The 23,543-nt window shown below is 41.4% G+C and overlaps 1 protein-coding gene across 1 annotated transcript in view; it reads left to right on the top strand.

Annotated features, from left to right (window-relative positions):
- Positions 1 to 23,543, top strand: part of PLXNB2 (plexin B2) — a 519,469-nt gene that overhangs the window by 345,075 nt on the left and 150,851 nt on the right. The window contains exons 4-6 of the mRNA XM_030217169.1: positions 13,123 to 14,245; positions 18,552 to 18,740; positions 20,270 to 20,392. Coding sequence (XP_030073029.1) covers positions 13,136 to 14,245; positions 18,552 to 18,740; positions 20,270 to 20,392 — 1,422 coding nt within the window. The 5' untranslated portion in view covers positions 13,123 to 13,135. The remainder of the gene's footprint in view (positions 1 to 13,122; positions 14,246 to 18,551; positions 18,741 to 20,269; positions 20,393 to 23,543) is intronic.

Here is a 23,543-nt window from a genome sequence, read left to right as displayed (position 1 = left end):
CTACTATTTTGTGTTAATTATATACCGCTGTGATGGTTTCAGCCAGTTATCGAGATATCAAGTGCAATAAAATAAATTAGTGATATGTTTATTTTACAGAAATCTTTTCTGATTCACCGTAGCAGAAAATTAAATAGGTTGATACATGCAAGACCATAAATACCTTATGAAATTTAAAATACGCAATCGGAAACCTTTTTAGAAATTTACTGTGCTAGAACAGGGCAAAAATTTAAAAAAAAAAATTGTTTCCTGGTAATTGGATAGGACTATATTTTTATTTTCTGTATTATCTTACAGAACTTTTAAGAATTTAACATAATGGCATTTTCTAACATTACTAATTAACAGAAATTATTCCAAAACAGTTCTTATCACTGATCAGCTTTATTACCCATGAGGAGTTTCTTATAGTTGTTGTTCTTGGTTTGTGACTTTGTTATATTGTAGACTAACAGGTAGAGGGATTGGTGCTGGAGAATTTTGTTACATTTCTTTGTAAGAGAGATGTTCATTTACCTCCAATCATTTCTCTGTGGTTTTTATTCCTTTCTTGACTTGTGTGTTTGTATATGTCAAAATAAAATGTGTAACAACATTTAGGGTTTCTTTTACAAAGTTGCATGAGGCACTAATATGCATAATTGTTATACTGTTAACAGAATTGTAAGTTTTATGTTAAACAGTACCTGCTGTACACCGCCTTAGGTGAATCTCTTCAAAAAGGCGGTTAATAAATCCCAATAAATAAATCTAAATCAGGTTAAAATGGGATACTGTGGGACACATTCATGCAACAAGTGTCAAATGTGTGCTTGCTAACTGTTCTAAATTTTATTTTTTGTTTTGGGAGTGAGGAGTAGGCATTCCTGCGCTAATCATCCAGTGCATCTACATTAGCATGTGTTAACTGGTTAGCGCAGGATTACTGCATGAGCCTTTACTGCCTGTAAAATAGGTGTCGGTGAGTGGTCATGTGATAATTCTTTTAATGGCCGTTTGCTATTGACAATAGCACATGATCATTAATACAAAAAATGGAAAATCGGCCATTTTACTGCTATGGAAAAAATAGCCTTGGCACACAGGAAGAACTCACGCAAGGGAGTACTAAAGCCAGTTTTTGCCACAGTTTAGTAAAAGGACCCCTTAATTATGTATTCCAGCCTAAAGCTTTTTCTCCATGTTTGTTTTATAGGCATTCAAGCGCCAATGACTGCATTTTTGCTGGAGCCGTCTTCATCATCTGTGCTTCTTGTCTGTGTCTTGCTCTAATGACCCATTTACAGCAATAAATATAACTTTACAATGTCCACACATTTTTCCTGAACGCATTTTCCTATTTGTTTGCCTTGGTTTTAATTTGATTTTTTATATTGTTTTTCCTTTATTCTCTGCTGAGATTTCTATGTATTTCCATAATTGTTTTTTTTTTAATTTAGACAATTCATAGGAAGCTTTGCACACCTTTAGCTTGAGGTGGAGATGGGAAGGAGAGTGGGGACCCAGAGCAAATATCTTGAAAACAAAAGATAGTAATAAGTGATCCTCTTTGCCAATTCTCACATAAGTTAGTGTCTACTAGATGCTATGCCAGACCACCTTAATTTCCGGAAATCAGTAAAAACGGTCCTGTTCAAAAGAGCTTACCCCACCGACCCAACATAAAAATGCATGGACACCTGCGACACAATGCAACCAAAGAACGTAATGGACATTACCTGCCTCTTCCTCCCCCCCCACTTTTCTAAGCTCCCCAATCTACACCTACCTTATATGTACCTTATCTATCACAACATCACCTTGTATTCATTCGTACCATGTATTCAGACCGGAATCAGCTAACACCGTTAACGGCAATATGTAAGCCATATTGAGCCTTCAAAAAGGTGGGAAAATGTGGGATACAAATGCAACAAATAGATAAATAAATGCTGACATTTATGTGACAATTGTTTGTTGAACATATGAAGAACAATTTTGTTATGTAATTATGTAAACTGCCTAGAACTTTTTGCGATAGAGCAGAATATAAGATTTTAATAAATAAACAAATGTTTAGAATACTGCTATATGTTTTGCCAGGAAACCAAATAAGGAGAAAACATTTTACGGATGGAATCGACAAAGACGAAACAAAAGTGGCTCACACAGTCCAGTGGCGGAACCAGAGAAAACTTTATTACTAGCGTCAATAACATCTGCAAGACAGCCCAACACAACAGTGCCTATGTCAGGGGCCAGTGCTGATTACGTGCAAGAGTGAACACTAGTTCGGGATCCTCAGTCTGCTGTTGGATATAAGGTCCGTCAGTTTGAAAAAATCAGTGTTGAAGCAAATCAAAAGCGCTGCATCTGCGACATGGAGTTCGATTCATGGCACACTGATTTACAATGAAAATCTTATTTGACCCCTGACACAGGTACTGTTCTGAAACACAGCTCTGTCATGTCATCTTGCAGATGTTATTGACGCTAATTTTTTTTCTGGTTCCACTTTTGTTCCATCCTTGTGCACTTGTGTGTACTTGTATGCATGTAAATGTCAAAAATGCACCTAAGCACTATCCTCTAAATACATGCTTGCCTTATGTAGTGGCTATTTTACAGGCAGGGAGACTGGATAGAGCATGGGCAGGATTAACGTGCACATAACTTTTCTTGTAAACTGCTGTGATTTATACAAGTCAAGCGGTGAAGCAGGTTTTAATAAATTATAAAATTATGCACATCTTTTCCATGTTTGGTGGGAGTGTCCTCCTATCAAATCCTTTTGGACTACTTGGGCACAGGTTTTCTCTAAAATGCTTTCTACCTCGGTGGTGGCAGACCCTGCCCTTTTTCTACTGCATGTGGTACTTGCTTCCATCCCCCCAAGCGTGCGACAGGTACTTCTCCCCTGTTTAATCGGTTCTCAGAAGGGAGGTGGCCAAGTGTTGGAAGTCACCGACTCTCCCAACCCAGAAACAATCACGAAGTGCCCTGTGGGATGCCTACTATCTTAGTAGGCTAACTGCGCAGAGAAGAGGGCATCTGGCTTCATTTCAGAAGACCTGGGCACCCTTTCTCACATGGTACAAAACCTCATCAACCAGATTAGTTGGCTTGAATCTCTCTGCTTTGTGTTGTAAAGGGATATTTTGAATAAGCTGGTGGTATATTGTTTCTCTGTATCTGGACCCTGGTTACCCTTATATTACTACTTATACATTATATTCCTACTTAAACTTTAGGCTTCAATGCATATTTTAGGTAATGGGAGGGATTAGGGTTTTTCTTCTTTTCTTTGCTTAGTTCATATATAGACTTTGGACTAAGAGGATGGTTGTTGATGCAAGTTATGTATTGCAATGTTTATGCAATTCAGTGTGGTTGTGCAATGTAATTTTTTGATGTTGGAAACTCAATAAAAACAAAGTAAAAAAAAAAAAATTATGCACATCTCTGGCATTTAGAAATAAGTGGGTATACCAAGGCTGTCTGGCGTAAGTGCTTACACTTAAAATATATCAATTTCAGCCAGTATCAATATCACTTTAATGGAGGGTTTAAAAAAAAAAAGTCTTTTATTATTACCCAACTCACATCAACCTCTCATCTTTATCTTTACACACTACTTATAGGGTATTGAGTATTGGATCCATCAGACCTTCATGACACCTTCAGGCTATATGTTTGTGAGCCAGGCACTTTTCAATGGTGGGCATGTATTCGTCATTGATCCCAAAGTTTTTATATATTTTGTGAAAGTAAAAAGAGAGAATACAAAATATATAAAAACTTTGAGATCAATGACGAATACATGCCCACCATTGAAAAGTGCCTGGCTCACAAACATATAGCCTGAATGGTGGTGTCATGAAGGTCTGATGGATCCAATACTCAATACCCTATAAGTAGTGTGTAAAGATAAAGATGAGGTTGATGTGAGTTGGGTAATAATAAAATACACTTAAAATATGTGCATTTTATATACCCAGTTACACTAGTATTCTGTAGGAACCTAAATGTAGACATAAAGTTTCAGTATTAACCCCACCCCCCACCACCACCACACACACACACTACCTCTTGCCCCCATATGCTCACATACTCTGATCAATGCTTTTTGCTAGGCATAGCAAGTGTGTGGGAATTTTACTGGTGCCCCTGAGGACCTTGTTTTGCAGCAATTAAAATTTTCAGGCAAGCAGCTCCCTGCAGTTGTATTAAAAGTTCAGCAGCAATTAGCTGCTGATCAGCAGAACAGTGGGAGATAGGAGAAAAGTAAAAAAAAAAATGTATATAATTGGTATACATCAAAGAACTATTATTAGAACAATTTACTCTTCACAGGTTATTAAATATAATGTGCCAAAAGGCATTTCAGCAAAGTGATAATGTCATTTACCATTCAAGAAAAGTGTGTAGTTTTTGCTCATTTTTAACATGGAAGAAGCGTGCCTTAGTCACTCAGTACTGTGTATACTTGACGTCAATAAATAAGGTGAATGTTAACTGTTTTGATATTATTCTTAAATTGTTTCTTGAGTCATCCTTCTATTTTAGTAGTGGCTGCAATTTTTAAATTTGAAGTAAGTTCACAATTGAGCTTATGTTTTGGAATGAAAGTTTGTTTTTATTTGCAGAGAATATTAAGATCTGCAACAGAGTGGGAGACACCTGAAGGAGCAGATGGTATGAGAAATGATCTAAGAAAACTCTAGGGGTGGTCAATTACCTCAGCAGCTAAGTTTCAGGAGTTAAAAATAAAGCAGAGTTTGATGCATTTGGGATGCAGAAGCTTGAGGGGGAGGAGTAAGGAAGGTAAGATTGATTGAGAGAGAGAGACCTTGGCTTGTGGGGAAGAGAGCAAGAAGATAAATCTGATTTTCAAGGTGGAAGGAACATGAAGTCCCACTAGTTAGCTGTGGGACGTCTACCTAAATTAGCAAACTCTGTTAAAGAATATTGAATTGAATTTCAGGAAAGGCAATTTAATTCAAGTAAATGGTCCTTCCTACATTTAGCTGTTGTAATCAGCACATCCAGTTTTGGTAGCTATTTAGATTATTACAAAGCCTTGTGGTTAGACATGGAAGGGGAGGGTGCTGATTGGAAACTAACTGGGGGATTTTTAGGATCAAGTATAACTACTACTACTATAAATCACTTCTATAGCGCTACCAGTCGTACGCAGTATAAATGAAGATAATTTTAAAAACAAACATTCCTGGGAAAGGAGAGAGATCTTACATGTGATCACACTGTTTTGTTGGCAGCTGGGGTACATCCTTTCAGTAAGGACAGGCATACCTGGGCAGAGTAGATGTATCAGCTGATCTTTTTCTGTTATCTACTATCTTACTCAACTGTGAATCATTTTGATGGATCAATTCCCGTTCCTTGTGCTTGGCAAACTCTCTGTGATCTTCCATCTATGTCTGGTCAGAGAATGAGGTAATATCAATACTGACCTATCCAGGGGCCTATATAATATCAAAGGAGGTCTTTTACTAAAGCTTAGCTCGAGTTATTTGCAGCAGGACACATAGGAATAAAATGGGCCCTGCTACAGATAATGCGAGCTAAACTTAAGTAAAACACCCCCTAAGATTCTGAAACTTGAGAGACAGGCTTGCAAGTGCTTCAGGGGTGGCAGTATATTGTGTCAAATAGTTGATGGAAAGTGTAATTATAGCCACACTATATTTACCATTGGCGTATATTTTCAAGGATTGGAATTTCGTTTACCATTGCTTTTGCCACCTGGAGACACAGGTGCTATTAAAATGCATGCACTTCTGCTTGAATAAACGTGGCTTTGTAAACCATTCTCTTGAATGAATGATGTGCTCATGGTCTTCTGTTACTCTGTATACAAAGAGTTTTTCAGTTACGCACTGGTGATAGAGGCAAAGCAAATGACAGGAGTTTTTATAACTTTTGCTCTGATTGGACAGAAAGTAGTGTGTTTTTCATTCACTGTGTGGGGTCCCTTCATTTTCTACTAGAAGGTATCAGATAAGCCTGGTGGTCCTGTTTAAATTGTTCTCTCTCTCTCTCTCTCTCTCAGAACTTATAGAAAGGAGGGGGGAGTGTTGATCTGATTAAGCCAAAACATTCAAATAAGACCTCATTACAGCTATAGCACAGTTTTGAAAGATTGTGGTATTTACTCTCTCCTTTTCGCTTAGTTTCCCTTGTGAAAATTAGATGCCATTCCATTACGTTCTATCCCACTATTCCAGGACAAGTGGGTAGTTATGCCCATCGACCAGCAAGTGGAGATAGAAAATCCAGAACTGAGCACTAGTACCTACCCACGTGCTAGCCGCCCAGTTCCTCAGTATTTTCTATCTCCAGCAGGTGATTGGACATACATCGTTTCTCTCTGTGTTCCAGTTGGTTTCTCCTGGTCCGGTTGGTGACTGGTTCCCAGTTGAATCACACCTGAGGATATTTAGACATACCTGATGGTGCTGGGTCCCTGTCTTGCTCCTGCCTGGAGGCTTTCTTCCCTTATTTCCCTCCTCAGCCTCTCTTGTGGCAGGGTCTATGCAGCAACCAACAAAAAAAAAAAAAAAAGAGAGAGAGAGAGAGCCACGTTTCTTCTGGCCGTATCAGAACGGCTCCAGTCCGGTGGTGTCGATTCTGGCTGGGGAGGTGAGGAGGTTGGAGAGTTCGGGGGGTGCACACCCTGTTTCAGGATCCAGGTGGTGGTTGGAGATCTGTTAGCGGGCCGTGGTAACGGTTGCGCGGTTCCCGCAGCACACCTTTTTTTTCTATTAAACACTAGCGCCAAAAGTAAAAAAAAAATAAGAGGGAGCAAGTTAGCAGGCTTGCAGTGCACTCTTGCGAGTCGGGCCTCTGACTGGGTGTTTTTTGGCGCGGTGGCATGTCTGTCCCCGTTGAGGTTCTGAAGTGCTGCTCTTCGGGCCACTGCATGGTGTGCAGACTGGTGTCCCCGAGTGGAGGAGGAGATCCTGGTGGCCTTTCTCTGGGGATAAGAGGCCTGGATCAGCGCTCTGGGTCCCCGGGGGATCTCTTGGCGGCGACTCTGTGGCGGAGACGGGAACTTTGGCCATTTTTTCCTCCGCGGTCAGGGGACGTGCTCTGCCGGTGGCAGAGAAAGGGGCAGTCGCAGCAGGGGGCCTTACTTGATCAGGGTATGCCTTTTCCCCTGAATTTGTCTTGTTAATGCACCAGGCATTTTTATTGAAGCAGGGGGGGGTGCTGCTCTGCCTACTCTGGGGGTCTTGGGCAGAATCGGACTCAGCCCCTCCTCCTCCCGAGGACATTTGTGCAATTATTCGCGGGCAGCTCACCTGGATGTGGTCCTTTTTTTGAAAGGAGTGGGTTGTCTTCGACCGCCCATCTGGGCACCCTGCCCTGACTGGGATCTCAATCTGGTGCTTGGAACGCTTCAACGTCCTCCCTTTGAGCCTCTTCATCAGGCTTCCCTGAAGGATCTTACTCTGAAGGCGGTATTTTTGGTGGCTATTGCTTCAGATCGTTGCGTTTCTGAGCTGCAGGCGCTCTCTTGCAGGGACCCCTTTCTCTATTTTTCGGAGGGGGGGGGGTTGTCTCTACGAACAGTGCGGTCTTTTCTGTCCAAGGTGGTCTCGGAACTTCATCTTAATCAGTCTGTAGAGCTGCCTTCCTTTCGTCGGCAGGACGTGGGGAAGCTGGTATGTGCCCTTGTGCTTCTGGATGTTCAAAGAGTTCTTATCCAGTATCTGGAGGCGACTAACGAGTTTCGTCGCTTGGATAGATTGTTTTGTTCGGTAAACAGAAGTTGGACCTAATGGCCTCCAAAACATCCATTGCCTGCTGATTGAAGGAGGCAGTGTCATCTGCCTACCTCCTGGCTTTTGGTTTGAAGGCCCACTCGACTAGGTGTGTGGTGACGTCGTGGGCAGAGACGTCTTTGTCTTCTCCAGTAGTCATTTGCAGGGCGGTGACGTGGTTGTCATTGCATTCTTTTAGCAAGCATTATAGGGTGGATGTTGCTGCGCGGTCAGATGCGTTCTTTGGGGCGGCGGTCTTAAGAGCAGTAGGGCCGATGTCCCACCCTCACAGGGATTGCTTTTGAACATCCCACTTGTTCTGGAATAGTGGGATAGAACGTAATGGCAGGAGAAATTAGGTCTTACCTGATAATTTTCTTTCCATTAGTTCTTCACACTATTCCAGGAGCCCTCCCGGTGTTTTCAGCCTATTTTGCTTCTGACTGCTCTGCTCACTGTTCTGGATCCTGTCGTTGGTTTTGGGGTTTTTTTGCCTTGTTTGTTGGTTGGTTGCTGTTCATGCATTTAGGTTGGTTTTCTGCTGGCTTATGTACAATACTGAGGAACTGGGCAGCTAGCACGTGGCTAGGTAGTAGTGCTCAGTTCTGGATTTTCTATCTCCACCTGCTGGTCGATGGACATAACTACCCACTTGTCCTGGAATAGTGTGAAGAACTAATGGAAAGAAAATTATCAGGTAAGACCTAATTGCTCCTTCTTAGTGTCCTCTTGAACATTTTATGTCCACTTGCAAAGTGAGTCCACCACTGTTACTTCTTGTACCAAATTCTCATACCAAAAAGGGCTAGGTCTGAAATATTTTCCCCTTTATATCAGGTGCTTAAGTACTTATTCATCTATATAATACAATAGCATGGAGCTGCCAGTTGTCTGTCACCCAACAGGTGCATGTACATATATTTACCATGCGTGCACACATCGCATTAGACATTGGCTTCAACAATGTATGGGTAGCCATGCTAGAACATCCATAAAGGAAGGTAGACCGTGTATTTGGTGTACTGACTGTAGAGTAAAAGTGACTCCTGGGAGCCACAGGAAGTTAGTAATCCAATGGGAGGAGGTTTGAGAGAGTGACTACTGGGGTGGAAGTGATGGAAAGCAAATGAAAGTGGTTGGGGCTTTGGTGGTTATGAGGGCCAAATATTCAGGACAGATGGTGATGGGGTTAGCCTGAGGACAGGTGAATTAGTAGAGACAAGGAAAGAGAAGGTCCCTCTGCATAGAGCGGTGTGTGATGTGAACAGAATGATACATTTTGTAGTAGGATGACACAAACCACAATCTCCTGTATAGGTCGCCCAAAGTTGGTTGAGCAGATTTAAGTGTGGATCATAGATCTGTGTATAATGAGCTAATCAGGTGTAAACAATCAATAACTAGTCTTAATTGGCAGCTATTATACGTTACATGCAGATCTGCCCTAACCCCAATTCTATAACATGCATGCATAAATTTTATGGCGCACAAATCCATGGGATTGTGTTCAGTTCTGGTTTCCCTTGAGTATTGCGTTCAGTTCTGGTCACCGTATCTCAAGAAAAATATAGCGGAATTAGAAAAGGTTCAAAGAGCGACTAAAGTGATAAAGGGGATGGAACTCTTCTCATATGAGGAAAGGCTAAAGAGGTTAGTACTCTTCAGCTTGGAAAAGAGAAGGATGAGAGGAGATATGATTGCGTGGAGGAGTGGCCTAGTGGTTAGGGTGGTGGACTTTGGTCTTGGGGAACTGAGTTTGATTCCCACTTCAGGCACAGGCAGCTCCTTGTGACTCTGGGCAAGTCACTTAACCCTCCATTGCCCCATGTAAGCCGCATTGAGCCTGCCATGAATTGGGAAAGCGCGGGGTACAAATGTAACAAAAAAAAAATCCTGTGTGGTGTACAATGAGTAGAAGTAAATCAATTTTTCACTCGCGCCAAAAGTACAAAGACTAGGAGACACTCAAGGAAGTTACATGGAAATACTTTTAAAACAAATAGGAGGAAATATTTTTTCACTCAACGAATAGTTAAGCTCTGGAACAATTTTCCAGAGGCGGTGATAACAGCAGTTAGCGTATCTGGGTTTAAAAAAGGTTTAGACAAATTCCTAGAGGAAAAGTTCATAGTCTGCTATTTAGACAGACATGGGAGAGTGTTGCCACGATTTGGGTTTCTGCCAGGTACTTGTGACCTGGTTTGGCCACTGTATGGAAAACAGGATACTGGGCTAGATGGACCATTGGTCTGACCCAGTATGGCTATTGTTATGTTCTTATGGGATGGGCATGAGCAGGTCAGGGGTGTTCTCTGGATTTAGGCACAGTGTTGTAGAGTAATGCCATGTATGCACCTAACAACCATTAGTTGGGTTCCAGCATTTACACCAGCTTTTGGCAGGTGTAAATGCTTGCACCCAAAGTTAGGCACAAGATATGCACTACGCTAGTATTCTGTGAAGGCTCTGTACAAATGAACTGCTGTAAAGGAACGCAACCAGTAAAGACCTACAGTTTCTCCAGACAGTTAACCTAGGGCAGAGGTATCCAATCCTGTCCTCAGAACACACCTAGTCTGTCAGGTTTTCAGGATATTCACCATGAATAAGCATGACAGATATGCATATGCTGCCTTCGTTGTGGGCAAATTTATCTAGTGCATTAAATATCCTGAAAGCCAAACTGCCTAGGTGTGTCCCAAGACTGAGAAACGCTGCCCAATGGGAAAATGGAGTTAAGGGAGTCTTTCTTAACATTGACATTCACACTTCAGGCAGCCCTTAACACATACTTAAAATTTTTTAAATAATTCAAACAACAATTTCTTTTTTGGAATAAAATTTGGCTGCAGCTTTATTTCCAAATATTAATAAATTCATTTACTTAACATCAACTTAGTAACATATAATTTTCCACCAGGTTAACTTCAGAATGCGGTTAATAATGTTAAGCCCTTCGGTAACGAACTGGCTCACTTTCTTCCCCCCTTACCCCCCTCCCCCCAGGTGACTTACGGTACCGTCAAGCCACCTCTTACTCATGGCGGTTCCGCCCACGAGTTCATTTCCATTTCATATATTTCATACAATTCCTTTAACCGCTTCTGGTGCCTCTTAAACTCCTCATCCAGGCACCCCTTTCCATTTAAAAGCTTCTACCATTTACCCCCAAATCCTCCACTTTCCCTAACCATCTCAAAATTTTGTCCCCACCCCCCCCCCCCCCCCCCCCCCACCAAGGGCGGGCTGGGATGGGTCTTTCACTCCCTCCTATTCACCCTAACCCTCTCCTACCTAACTAAAAACTAATTCTGAGAGCCCAAATCTTCCCTATCATAGCACTTCCCTTCCAGCCAATCCTATCCCTTAATTCCTACCCAATCCCCTTTCTCCCTTTCCTGTTGCTAACCTAAACACTAACTACTTCCAAACTAACTCCCTCCTGCAACTCCCCCCCCCCCCCCCCTTTCCTTTCTTCTTCTGGCTGCCTGGCTTCAGTCAATGTTAACACCCTCACAGCTTAACTGTGAGGGCTTCCATATAAAGAAATGCTGTATTCTTCAAGTTTTAAGGTATCCTATCTCAATCTTCTATTGAACTATGCCCTGTTAAGCATATAGATAGCATTACTGCCTAAAGCAACATGTGCTCTACAGCAGTGGGTTTTCAACCCAATCCTCAGGGACCACATGGCCAATTGGAGTGGAGGAGTGGCCTAGTGTTTAGGGTGGTGGACTTTGGTCCTGGGGAACTGAGGAACTGAGTTCAATTCCCAGCACAGGCAGCTCCTTGTAACTCTGGGCAAGTCACTTAACCCTCCACTGCCTGCCACATTGAGCCTGCCATGAGTGGGACAGCGAGGGGTACAAATGTAATTTAAAAAAAAAATTTGGGTTTTCAGGATTTCCACAATGAATATGCATGAGAGATTTGCATACAGTGGAAGACGTGCATGCTGATACATCGTGGGCATCCTGAAAACAAGACTGGCAAGGCGGTCCCTGAGGACTGGGTAGGAAATCGCTTCTTTAGAGGAATGCATAATAGTGAAGTTGAAAAGCTGTTCCTTCAGTACTCTGAAAGAAGTAGTTCAGCTGCGCTTTATTCCTTACTGGGATCTCCTCTTGATCTCTGGATTCCGGCAGGGGATAGATAGCATGGCTAAGAAATAGTAATAGTGCAAGTACATTAAACAATTATGGATTAAATAATTTAACAAGTAAGTTATTTGTCCTGAAGAGGCAGTATGTGCAGATTAATGTTTTGTTTTATTTTTACAGTGCTCAAATCTTTGTCTTTTTATAGAAATGCTGTTTTACACTTAAGTGCTGTTTTTGCTTGCCTTTTTTTTTCTCAGAGCAGTTTCTCCTATGATGATTTATTCCCAGTGTTGTTCAACAATTTTCATATAAACCATATCTCCAAATGCTTTATAAACACTAAATCAAGATATAGCCTGTTGCATATCTACCAATACACTTCTCTGCAGTGGGAGGAGGCAGTTAGGAAAGAGCAAGGACAGAGAGACTTAAGGGCCTTTTTACTAAAAGTTGGTAAAGTTTTTAGTTATCCTGGCTTAAGATGGGATTTTACCACGAGGTAGCTTAAGACTGCCAACTGGATCTAATTGCACAGGACGGGGTTGATCCAGTGCTGGGTTTACTCCATTGCATTCAGGGATTTGTAGTTCTGATATTTCATTCCCTAAGAAAATAGACTAACAGTCCCAGCATGCACTGGAATAAGCCCAGGACTGGATCAACCCTGTCTTACGCATCCGGATCCAGTTGGCAGCCTTAAGGTAGCTGCATCTTTTAACGTGGCACCTACTGGGGGCGTTCTCACTTTTTTTTTTCCTATTGCAGGTCATGGTTAATGTGGAGGCACTTATCACCTGCTGTTTAGGAGGTGGTAAGTGGTCCTGTGTTAACTCCATGTTAAAGTGCTATGCTTACCATGTGCTAAGTACTTAACTACAAAACGCCTTTCAAGTGCACTGTCCACCCTAGCCACACCACTGATGCAATAAACACTAAATGAGTGGTTTGCCATAAGCTAGCCGTGAGAATACTTCAAAGCTCCTTAATGTGGTTATGTGCTAGCAATTGCCATACTATAAAATGTTCATTATACAGTTTAGTAAAATGGCCCCTTAGTGTTTGAGACTCGGGCGCTTTATCAATGAGTAATGACAGTGAAAAACTGAACAAAGCAGCTTGCCACTCTGACCATTTGGTTAAATCTTGCATTGCTGTGTAATACAAAGAATTCCCGTGACTGCCACATTCCTTCTATAGTACCATGATATATGTATGTTACTATCTTATTTACATTTTGTGTCTTTCCCTTTTAGGGGTTACATAGAGATGGCTCTATGGATCTTGTCACTTAGCATGTTGACCTGTTGCAGTCTCTTCAGGGGATCTCTGGCCGAGAAGTTCACTTCCAAGTCATTCAAAACGGAGCTGAACCATCTGACCGTTGACACGAACACGGACACTGTGTACTTAGGAGCTGTTAATGCACTGTATCAGCTCACAGCAGACCTGCAGCTAAAGTTTAATGACACCACAGGTCCAAAACAAGATAACAAAATGTGTACACCCCCAATTGATTTGAAACAGTGTCCAAATTCAAAATTGACAGACAATTATAACAAATTGCTTGTACTGCACAAGTCAAGTAATTCAATGGTTGTATGTGGGAGTATCTTCAAGGGAATCTGTTCGTTGAGAGACTTGGACAATATCACAAATATAACCACCTACGAAGAGAGCAATGGAGAGAAGTCTTTTGTTGCTAGTAATGATGAGAAAGTAGCCACTGTAGGTTTGGTCACAGACATTCCAGAGTTAGGCTCACAGGCTCTTTTTGTTGGGAAAGGCAACGGGCAGCATGACAATGGAATAATTATCAGCACTCGGCTGCTTGATGGTCGGGACGGGAAAGATGTTTTTGAAACCTATACTGATAGTTCAGCTTTTAAGTATGTGTCTGTGTCTACAAGCATTCAACAGTTTGTCAAAACGTTTGAAGATGGTGGATATATCTATTTCATCTCTAGTCGACTGGATAAGAACACCAATAAGAATCGAACGCTAATCACACGTCTATGTAAGAAAGACCTCCAATACTATTCCTATATTGAGATGGACTTGGAGTGTAAAAACAAGGAAAATGCTTACAATATCTGCCAGTCTGTCTATGTTACCAATCCTGGGGAAAAGCTCGCCCAAAACATGTCAGATTCGGGGCAGTATGGGAGCGTTGCAGCTTACGACACAGTGCTTTTTGCTGTGTTTCACAATGGCACCAAGGACCAGGGCTCAGCCTTGTGTATGTTCTCCCTGCAAAGAATTAATGAAAAACTGGAAGAAAACAGGGAGACGTGTTACAGCACCAGTGGAAACAAACAGATAGATGGGAGGAACATCTTCTATAAGCCTTATGGTAGTGACATCACCTGTGAAATAAAGGTAGTAGAATCATGAATGTGTACTCTATGTGACCAGTATGTTGATCATTTTGGGGTTAATTTTATACAGTTCACTTGGGATAGACTCTATTTTATGTACGGAAAAGGGCTTTTATAAAATTGCCTACGTCTCTGCATAAAGGTACATGCGATGACAAGACGACATATAGTCTATGCAACCTGCTTGTAGGCGTGTTCAGTGATGGAGTCTGGGCAGAATGCAGGTGAAATCCTAAATAATGCGTGTACATTTTCACCACCTGAACATGTGCAAATGTACATGTGCAGAAACTGTGACAAAAATGCAGACATGAGGTTATTTTATATAAAGACGTGGTGCACCTCTAAGTGTTTAGAGGGCATCTCTGCATCCCCTATTCTATAAAGGAAAGTAAGTTACTTTTCTTTATAGAACACTAGCATAACCAGGTAAAACGGACGCTTAATTTAGGTGTGTGCACATAAGCCAACCATAGATCTTGTGTTAATGCTTGGACCGCAATTGCTGAAATGCGCACATAACATTGCACCTGTGCACTCCCACCTTCAAATGATGTGCTATTGCAACCTTCTGATGGAAGTTACTTGGGTTTTTAGCATTTGTGCACTTAAGTGCACTCATACACACAACGCTTTATAAAGAGAACAATCAATTTGAAAAATGACGAATGAACTAGAATATTTATTTTATATATGGGAGTATCAGGGAATGAATAGATTGAATGAGTCAATCTTTTTTTGCATGTTTACCTCTGGAAGTTGTCCTTTGCTGTTAAGGAGCTATAACTTTTTTTCTCCCAAGATAAAACTATAAAGGGTATCAAAATGGAGCATAGCAGGAAGTTAGAGAGCCTTAGGGGAAGAATCCAAATAGGTCTTGAGCTGCATCAGGCTAGAAAGTACAGAGGAAAGTTTGTTTTACAGGTGGTATACCATAATATGTATAATAGTACTTCATGCTACAGTGGGGTTTGAGGTGCTGCCAGAAAGCTGTCTTAATGTTTGATATAGGGGAGTCCTTATACAATTACAGAGAAGCACATTATTGTATTTTAACCAGGGAAGGTGGGGTGTTCCGTAACTTATTTTGACGAAATGCTTATGTTCCCTTAGACTTCCGCAACTGGCTTCTTGATTGTTGCACTTGTCTGGGTCTTGCCGCGTCTGAGTAAGTGGAGCCGTTTCAGCCATCATGCTATGGCTTTCTGCAGAGTATGCTGTAAGGTCTGCAGTTCCTTTATATATAGTGTGTTCTCAAACCTGATTGGTTGGCGTTCGAGGTGGGTAGTTTCGTCAGGACCAACGGACTTTCCCGCCTCAGTTTCCCACCAAAATCTCCTTCCTTCCTGAGGAAACCACCGACCTGAAACCCCAGCCAATCAGGTTTCAGAACACACTATATATAAAGACAAACTGCAGATCTCGCAGCATACCCTGAAGAAAGCCACAGCAGGATGGTTAAAACGTTGGTTCCACTTACTCAGATGTGGCAAGACCCGGTCAACTGCAACAATCAGGAAATGCTTATTTTGCATTTCTGATATGAACTAGCAGAGATTCTGCAAAAAGGTTAAATGTTTCCCATAGCTGGGCATTTGTTATAATGAGTGGTGTGTTAACTCTGAGGGTTTTTTAATATTGATTTCATGAGGTAAGACAGAGGAGTAATTACTGCATTCTGTTGGAAAATATAAGTACCAATCAATGCTTGGCGGTGATCCTCACCCCACCACATAGGGGCTTACTGCTTAGTGAAATCATGTCCCAATCTCTCTGTGTTCATAAGTACATAAGCATCGCCATACTGGGACAGACTGAAGGTCCATCTAGCCCAGTATCCTTTTTCCAACAGTGGCCAGTCTGGGTTACAAGTATCTGGTAGAGTCCCAAAAAGTATTTATTTATTTATTATTAGGATTTATTTACTGCCTTTTTGAAGGAATTCACTCAAGGCGGTGTATAGTAAAAATAGATCAAACATTAGCAATAGGCAGTTACAGTGCAGTAAAAATATTCAACTAACAATACAGAGTATGGCATGGTATACTATTTTCCAAATGTTTTACAAAGAATAGATATTTCCAATTTTTAATATAAATTTATACAAAATACTTTTTCTCAACCTTATACAATAAATCTCTTTTACAAACTATATCCCTGTATCAAAGATTTATATTTACTTGCAATGGTCCTTATAATTGAAAACCTTCAGGATGTTATAATATTTCCTTTGTTTTTCAAACTAATATCATAGAATATGATATTATTGTGCGCTGTCCATAAAGCTATGGCACTGAAATGTCCATCGCTATTAATGTCCACACATTCTCTCATGTGGGTCAAGATTTGGTTTAGCGTTTGGGACCGCTTGGTCCGACCTGAGTTTGTTGTGCTGGAAACAGTTATGAGATTGAATTTACAGTAACAAAATATTAATAGTAAATCCATTGTGGTATGGTGATATAATGAACGGCTCCTGAAGACGCCTTTGGTGAAACACAAGCTATGTGTAGAGCTGTTTGTAGCTGTTGGAAGACAAATCATGAGCTGTGAATAGCTGTTGACAAGATGTATCATGGAATATAACTGAAAATCTTGACCCACGTGAGAGAATATGTGGACATTAATAGCGATGGACATTTCAGTGCCATAGCTTTATGGACAGAGCACAATAATATGATAGAATATAATATCAGTCTGAAGAACAAATGAAATGTTATAACATCCTGAAGGGTTTCAATTATAAGGACTATTGCAAGTAAATAGAAATCTTTTTAACAAACCATATCCCTGTATCAAAGATTTATTGTACAAGGTTGAGAGAAAGTATTTTGTATACATTTATAATAATGGAAATATCTATTTTTTGTAAAACGTGATCAACACAAGGAAGAATAGTGATAAGTATAAACCCAAAATTGCTAATTATTGTACTTATGGTATACTATTTGCAATGTCAACACAATATGTAATAGAACATTATAATTGATACTGAAGGGTAGGACAAACTTGTAACCTATAGATGGATTAGAAAGTAAGGTGACTGATTTGAAGAAAGTTGCACATGAGGTCAGAGAGATCGTTAAATATTATCTCAGCTAGGGTAGAAGTGGGTAAACATGTCCCGCAGTATGTGCAGCCCGAGTCACTCCTTGTGTGAGTGAGACGAAAAAGTTAGTTACTTCTTTCATTAAAGGCCTGGTTGAAGAGTCAAACCTTCACCTGCTTCCTGAAATAGAGATACTTAACCCCAGGGATAAGAAGTGGATATCACCTAAAATTTTTATCCTGCCTTTGGGGGGGGGGGGGGGGGGGGGGAGGTAGCAAATATGATTTCAAATCCAAACAGAACAAGCAGCAGAGTTACATACAAGTCCAGTGTAGAGCTCTTGGCTGCCTGACCACCATTGTGCAAGCTGGCAATATCTTAAGAGCTAATAGGGGGGGGGGGGGGGGGGGGGCAGGGAGGGGGATTCTTATTTTGCAAGACTCTGAGCCTAGCAGTTCTTAGATACATTAGAAAAATGGGAAAATCTTTGTACTGTCTCAGCCACTGACAAGAGAATGCAGCCAGAAATGCTGACTTCTCAGTCTCCCTACCCAATCTTGCAGAATAAAAGTACCTGAAGATTGTAGGTCCTGAGTAGTGTGTTACTGCAGACAGAATACTCACTGTTACTGTTCTGCACCAGAGATGGGGCAAGGGTCCAGCAGGAGGTTAAGGAAGCACATGTGGATGAAAACATCATCTAGGTGCAATAATGGACCCTAAAAAACAGATGTACCTCCAGATTTTTCAATGTAAATATCCCAGTTTTCAGTAGGAAAACTGGTGGAACAGATCTGGAGCAAATGTTGCATTGGAGGGAAACTTGTATAAATCTGCCCCTTTAAGTAAATAAAAATCCACCCACTTCTGAAAAGGTGTAACCTAATGGGCTGAAAACCAGGGAAAGTAAAATTGAAAGCCCTCCTTTTTCCACCATCAATCCTTGTGACAGGAGGCAAGTCAGTTCCTTCAGGTAATCCACTTGGAATGTCAAGATTTATTGTACCTGTATTCTAATAAGTGTCCGGCACGTATTGTTTTTATGGTGGAGCATGAATTGGATAATATTTTCTCATTCACTTTTCCCTTCTTTCTGCCTCACAAATAACCAGGTGTTCTCAGAGTGGGTTCTGCTGGTCCAACACACGTTTCATTGGCGGTTGTTGCTGGATGATTTTGTGGCAATGCCGTTTCTCTCTGTAGAAACTGCACATTAAAGACCTGACTACTTACTCACACTACTTCTATTTGTTTCAAGGAGAAAAACACAGCTAAGAACTTTCCCTGTGGCTCTGATCATTTGCCATATCCATTGGAGAGCACAGACGGTGTGGTTGCAGAGCCCCTGTTGCAGCGCGAAACGAATGTGTTTACGGCAGTGGCGGTGGCACTAGAGGATCAACATGCAGTTGCGTTTCTGGGCACGTCAGATGGCACGGTTGTTAAGGTAATGCCAATATTCTGTCCTCTATGTGAAGGGAAACAAATATCCAACATGACCTTTAACAGTGACATCAAAGGTTTAAGAAAGCTTTTAGGTAATATGGTAAGAATATGAGAGTTGGCTTACTGGGTCAGATCATTTAGGCCAATATCCTGTTTCTAACAGTGTAGTTCACAAGTATTTGGTAGAGTCCCAAAAGGTAGAGGCCTGGTCACCAGCAATGAGCATAGAACTAGCCTGAAAGTAGGAGGCATCAGTTGGGGTGGGAGGGTGAGTGGCTGAGCCAGCTTTCGGCAGTGGCCCTTCAGGTTGGAGGGCTGCAAGCTGCTTCATCTGCTGGAGAGAGGAGGAGTTGCAGCAGACTCCTGCTGTGTTTTCCTCTATTGGAAAGCTGCAGGCTGACTCTCAGTGCTCTAGGAATGGGTGCTTCTGCTGTGCTCTGGGAACAGGCACTGGTTCTGGGAGGTGCTCTAGTTCCTTCTGTCATCTGCTTGTTCCTCAAAGCAGGGGTTTAGCCAGACTACGGCGGGAGGGGGGTTCAGAGCCCAAGGTGAGGGGGCACATTTTAGCCCCCCCCCCCCACGGCGCCACCACCATCACCAACTTTGACCCCCCCCCCCACCCCGCCGCCAACCCTCCCCTGCCACCATCGCCTACCTTTGCTGGCGGGGGACCCCAACCCCTGCCAGCCAAGGTCCTCTTCTTCCTTCGTTCTGTTTCTGAGTCTAACGTCCTGCACGTTGTACATGCAGGACGTTGGACTCACAGAAACAGAACGAAGCCTTGCAGAATGAAGGAAGAGGAGGACCTCGGCTGGCGGGGCTTGGGATCCCCCACCAGCAAAGGTAGGCGACGGCGGGTTGGCGGCGGTAGGGGGGGGTCAAGAGGGTCGTCGGCTGGGGGGGTCCAGGGCCAAATCTACGGGGGACCAGGCCCCCGTAGCCCCACGTAGCTACGCCACTGCTTCAAAGCAGAGAATGGGTATATGATACAGCGGTTCAGTCTGAACACAGCATGAGCCTGCCTCTCTCTGCTATTTTTCTATGCTCTTGAATCAAAAGGTGGGTGCTATGTTTTGCACAGTAATGAAAGTATGTGACCATATGGAATGTAGTAACTCGACTTCAGAAATCAATCGCATGGCTTTCGCTTTGAACTTTGAAGTTCAGATTATAGAAAATAACACCTTGGACCATTTTTGAGCAGTAGATAATGCTTCTCTGATGTTTCATTCTAATAAGCAATATCATATTGAGCGGCATGATATTTGTTTTACTTTTTTGAGACAGAAATCGTGAATGCTGAGTTCATAATGGTAAACAGAAATTTTCCTACCAAGTGTGGCTTTGATTCTCTTTCTGTTATCGGTCTTTTTGATGTGGTTTATAGTAAAGATGTAATTGAGCCATAGAGAGAACCATCTTTTCTTTCTCAGTGCCTGTGGGGGGTACAAGGGGGGCCCACCTGCTTTCACAGTATCTCCCTAACTGAATTCTGGTATTAATACTGATGCTCTCTCTTAACTTATCTAGGTGTTCTTGGCAAGTAATGCATATGAATATGATACCATTGTCTTGGAAAACAATAACCCTGTGAACAACGAGCTTGCCTTTGATGCCAAACAAGAAAACTTGTATGCTATGATTAAGAATCAGGTATGGTTGTGTTTTATCTTGATACTAGCCCTTAATGCCTATTATTCCAGCCTGACTATCTAATTTTGGACCTTTTGCAATTTTTGTTGGCCGGTAAAAGTATTTTAAAATCTGAGATACTTGAAGCACGCTGGCATTGTGGTGCTGGAGACTTTTTTCTTCCACTTCGATGTGAACTTGACAATGCTTAACCTCCCTGGGTGCGGACATAGGCACCAACATTTCCAAATAATTGGAGAGCCCAACAGAATAGAAACTGTAGCTCTTCCTAGAGACCATGAAGGAGCTTGCTTCAATATTGCAGATTCTCAGCACCCACTAACACCCACAGAGCTGGCTCCTGTGGGTGCAAAATTAAGACTGTTAGCTCTTCAAGGCAGGGGCCTTTTTAATGGCCACGTGAATTAATCTTGTTGCACACTCACTCTAAGAAGGAGTGCTCCTCCTTCAGTAATAATGAAAACATTAGACAATTTTAATTTATTTTATTTGTTTGGATTTCTTTTTCTTTTTTTTTAAATTAATTTCAGAATAATGTACCAAGCAAATTAATACTTGTACAGCAAAGTAATGAGAAACAAAGAATAACAGATTAAAGCACTATATAAAACAAAAGAATATATCACTCAAGTCCCAATAAATAGGATCCAAGACTTGGGCAAGGAAAATACAGGGTAATAAATCCAAAGAAAATATGGCAAAAATGATACTACCAAGAAGCTATACATTTCAATAAGATGGGAGCGAATCTAGCTCCCCAGATGTACATTTAGTGGCCAAAAAAGTTGTCAGATGTGATGGATCAAAGAATACATATTTAACTGACTGGTATCTGATAACACATTTACAGTGAAATCTTAAGAAGAAAGTTGCCCCAATCTGAAGGACCCCTGGTTTCATTAACAAAAATTGCTTCCGATGTTGTTGGGTTTCCATTGAAAAATTTGGGAATAACTATCTGAAATCATATAAATGTCTTCGCTTTGTTCTTAAAAAAACACTCATCAACTAATCTTTATCTGGGGTAAGGCAGAAATGTCTAAATTACTACTACTACTACTACTACTATTTAGCATTTCTATAGCGCCACAAGGCGTACGCAGCGCTGCACAAACATAGAAGAAAGACAGTCCCTGCTCAAAGAGCTTACAATCTAATAGACAAAAAATAAATAAAGTAAACAAATCAAATCTATTAATGTGAACGGGAAGGAAGAGAGGAGGGTAAGTGGAGGCGAGTGGTTACGAGTCAAAAGCAATGTTAAAGAGGTGGGCTTTCAGTCTAGATTTAAAGGTGGTCAAGGATGGGGCAAGACGTAGGGGCTCAGGAAGTTTATTCCAGGCGTAGGGTGCAGCGAGACAGAAGGCGCGAAGTCTGGAGTTGGCAGTAGTGGAGAAGGGAACAGATGATAAGGATTTATCCATGGAGCGGAGTGCACGGGAAGGGGTGTAGGGAAGGACGAGTGTGGAGAGATACTTGGGAGCAGCAGAGTGAGTACATTTATAGGTTAGTAGAAGAAGTTTGAACAGTATGCGAAAACGGATAGGGAGCCAGTGAAGGGTCTTGAGGAGAGGGGTAGTATGAGTAAAGTGACCCTGGCGGAAATTAGTTACGTTAGATTCAATATCACGGTTTGCTCCTAGAGATTTAGAAGACAATTTGTCTTCTAAATCTCTAGGAGCAAACCGTGATAATTTACCACCTTTTTCACAAGACTTGTGAAAAAGGTGGTAAATTATCCTCGGGAAAGGATTTATTTTCTGCCTTTTTGAAGAAATTCACCAAAGACAGTGAACAAGATCAATCTGAACATAGGCAATAGAAAATATCAACAGAAAATTTTTTTTTCAAATGACAGCATGCATGTCAACACAATACACATTAAAATATCTTAATAAACGGCATAGGGTGTATGTGAAGGTGGAGCTTACAGATAAGATAGAGTAACAGGAGTTAAAGAATAAGGGGACTATTTAATGTGAGAGATTAGCAAGTTAGATGCCTCTTCCGATAATTAAGCGGGTTCAACAAGGTATAGAAGCCCCCTGAAAACTGCTGCTACTAGTATGATGGATTTAAAAAATACTACACAGTGTCTGAATTGTAACTCGCCCTGAGATTGAAATTGGAAAAGGTGAACCAATAAATCAAAATTGAAACTTTCAAATAGAATGGGTTTAAAATAAAATTGTTTCTGTGATAAACTTGCCCTTACCATTTTGCTAGACTCATCACCGCTGACACAAGACATCCAACTATAGACATGAACAGTTATTTCCCAATAATGCCTGCTGCTTAGAAGCAACTGTGCTTGGGGATTTCTGGGTGAATCCACATCTATGCTTCCTGCAAAGATGATGCTTTACTTAATAGTAGAGAAACAGAGGGAAGGGCTTTGATTTTTCATATTCTGCAAGTCTCCACACAGGCAAACTGCTAAACTCTCTCTTAGCGTAACTGGGTTTCTCTTTTTATAACCTTCAGAGCAAAAGGTAGTCAAGTGAAACCAAAGCACAACTAAACACACACATGTAAGCAAAAGTTAAAAGTAATAACTAGACTACTACATGTGGTAGGAAAGCAGGCCCTCCTATAACTAGGCCCTGTGCAGCAGCTGTGCAGTCGACCTAGGAAGCCAGATGTTGGGTAGTGCTATGCTAGTATTGCTGGCTCTTTAGATTATTGCAGCATTTTGGACATGAGAGGTCCAAATCCTGGAAGGAACTCGATGGAGTATCTTTGTGTACTCTTCTACTCAAAACAGTGGCATAGAGTGGAGGAAGAAAAAACTGGTCTGAATAAGAAATTTCACAAGCAATCAGACTCTGTAGCTGGGATGTGCCTTCAACAGAATGGACAGAAGGAACTAGATAGACTTGGTTAATGTTTAATTGCCAGGAATTATGTTACTATGTTGTTGCTATGTGTGGACAATACCCGCCAGTCTTCTTCAATTTGAATTATCAGGCTTGCTATGGTGCATTTTATTTATTTATTTTTGTATTTTTATTGAGAGTTTTAAATACCAATAAGGGACCCACGGTGTATTACAAAATCCAAACAGAGAAAATATCTACAGAACAATCATATAATCAAGAACTGCGATACCAAGAAAATTTGGAACCATCAGTGTATCCCCCCACTCTAACCC

Source organism: Microcaecilia unicolor, chromosome 10 (assembly GCF_901765095.1).
Source record: "Microcaecilia unicolor chromosome 10, aMicUni1.1, whole genome shotgun sequence".
NCBI classification, from domain to species: Eukaryota; Metazoa; Chordata; class Amphibia; order Gymnophiona; family Siphonopidae; genus Microcaecilia; species Microcaecilia unicolor.
The sequence above is the reverse complement of the archived record's forward strand: the minus strand, read 5'-3'. Positions and strand labels throughout refer to the sequence as shown.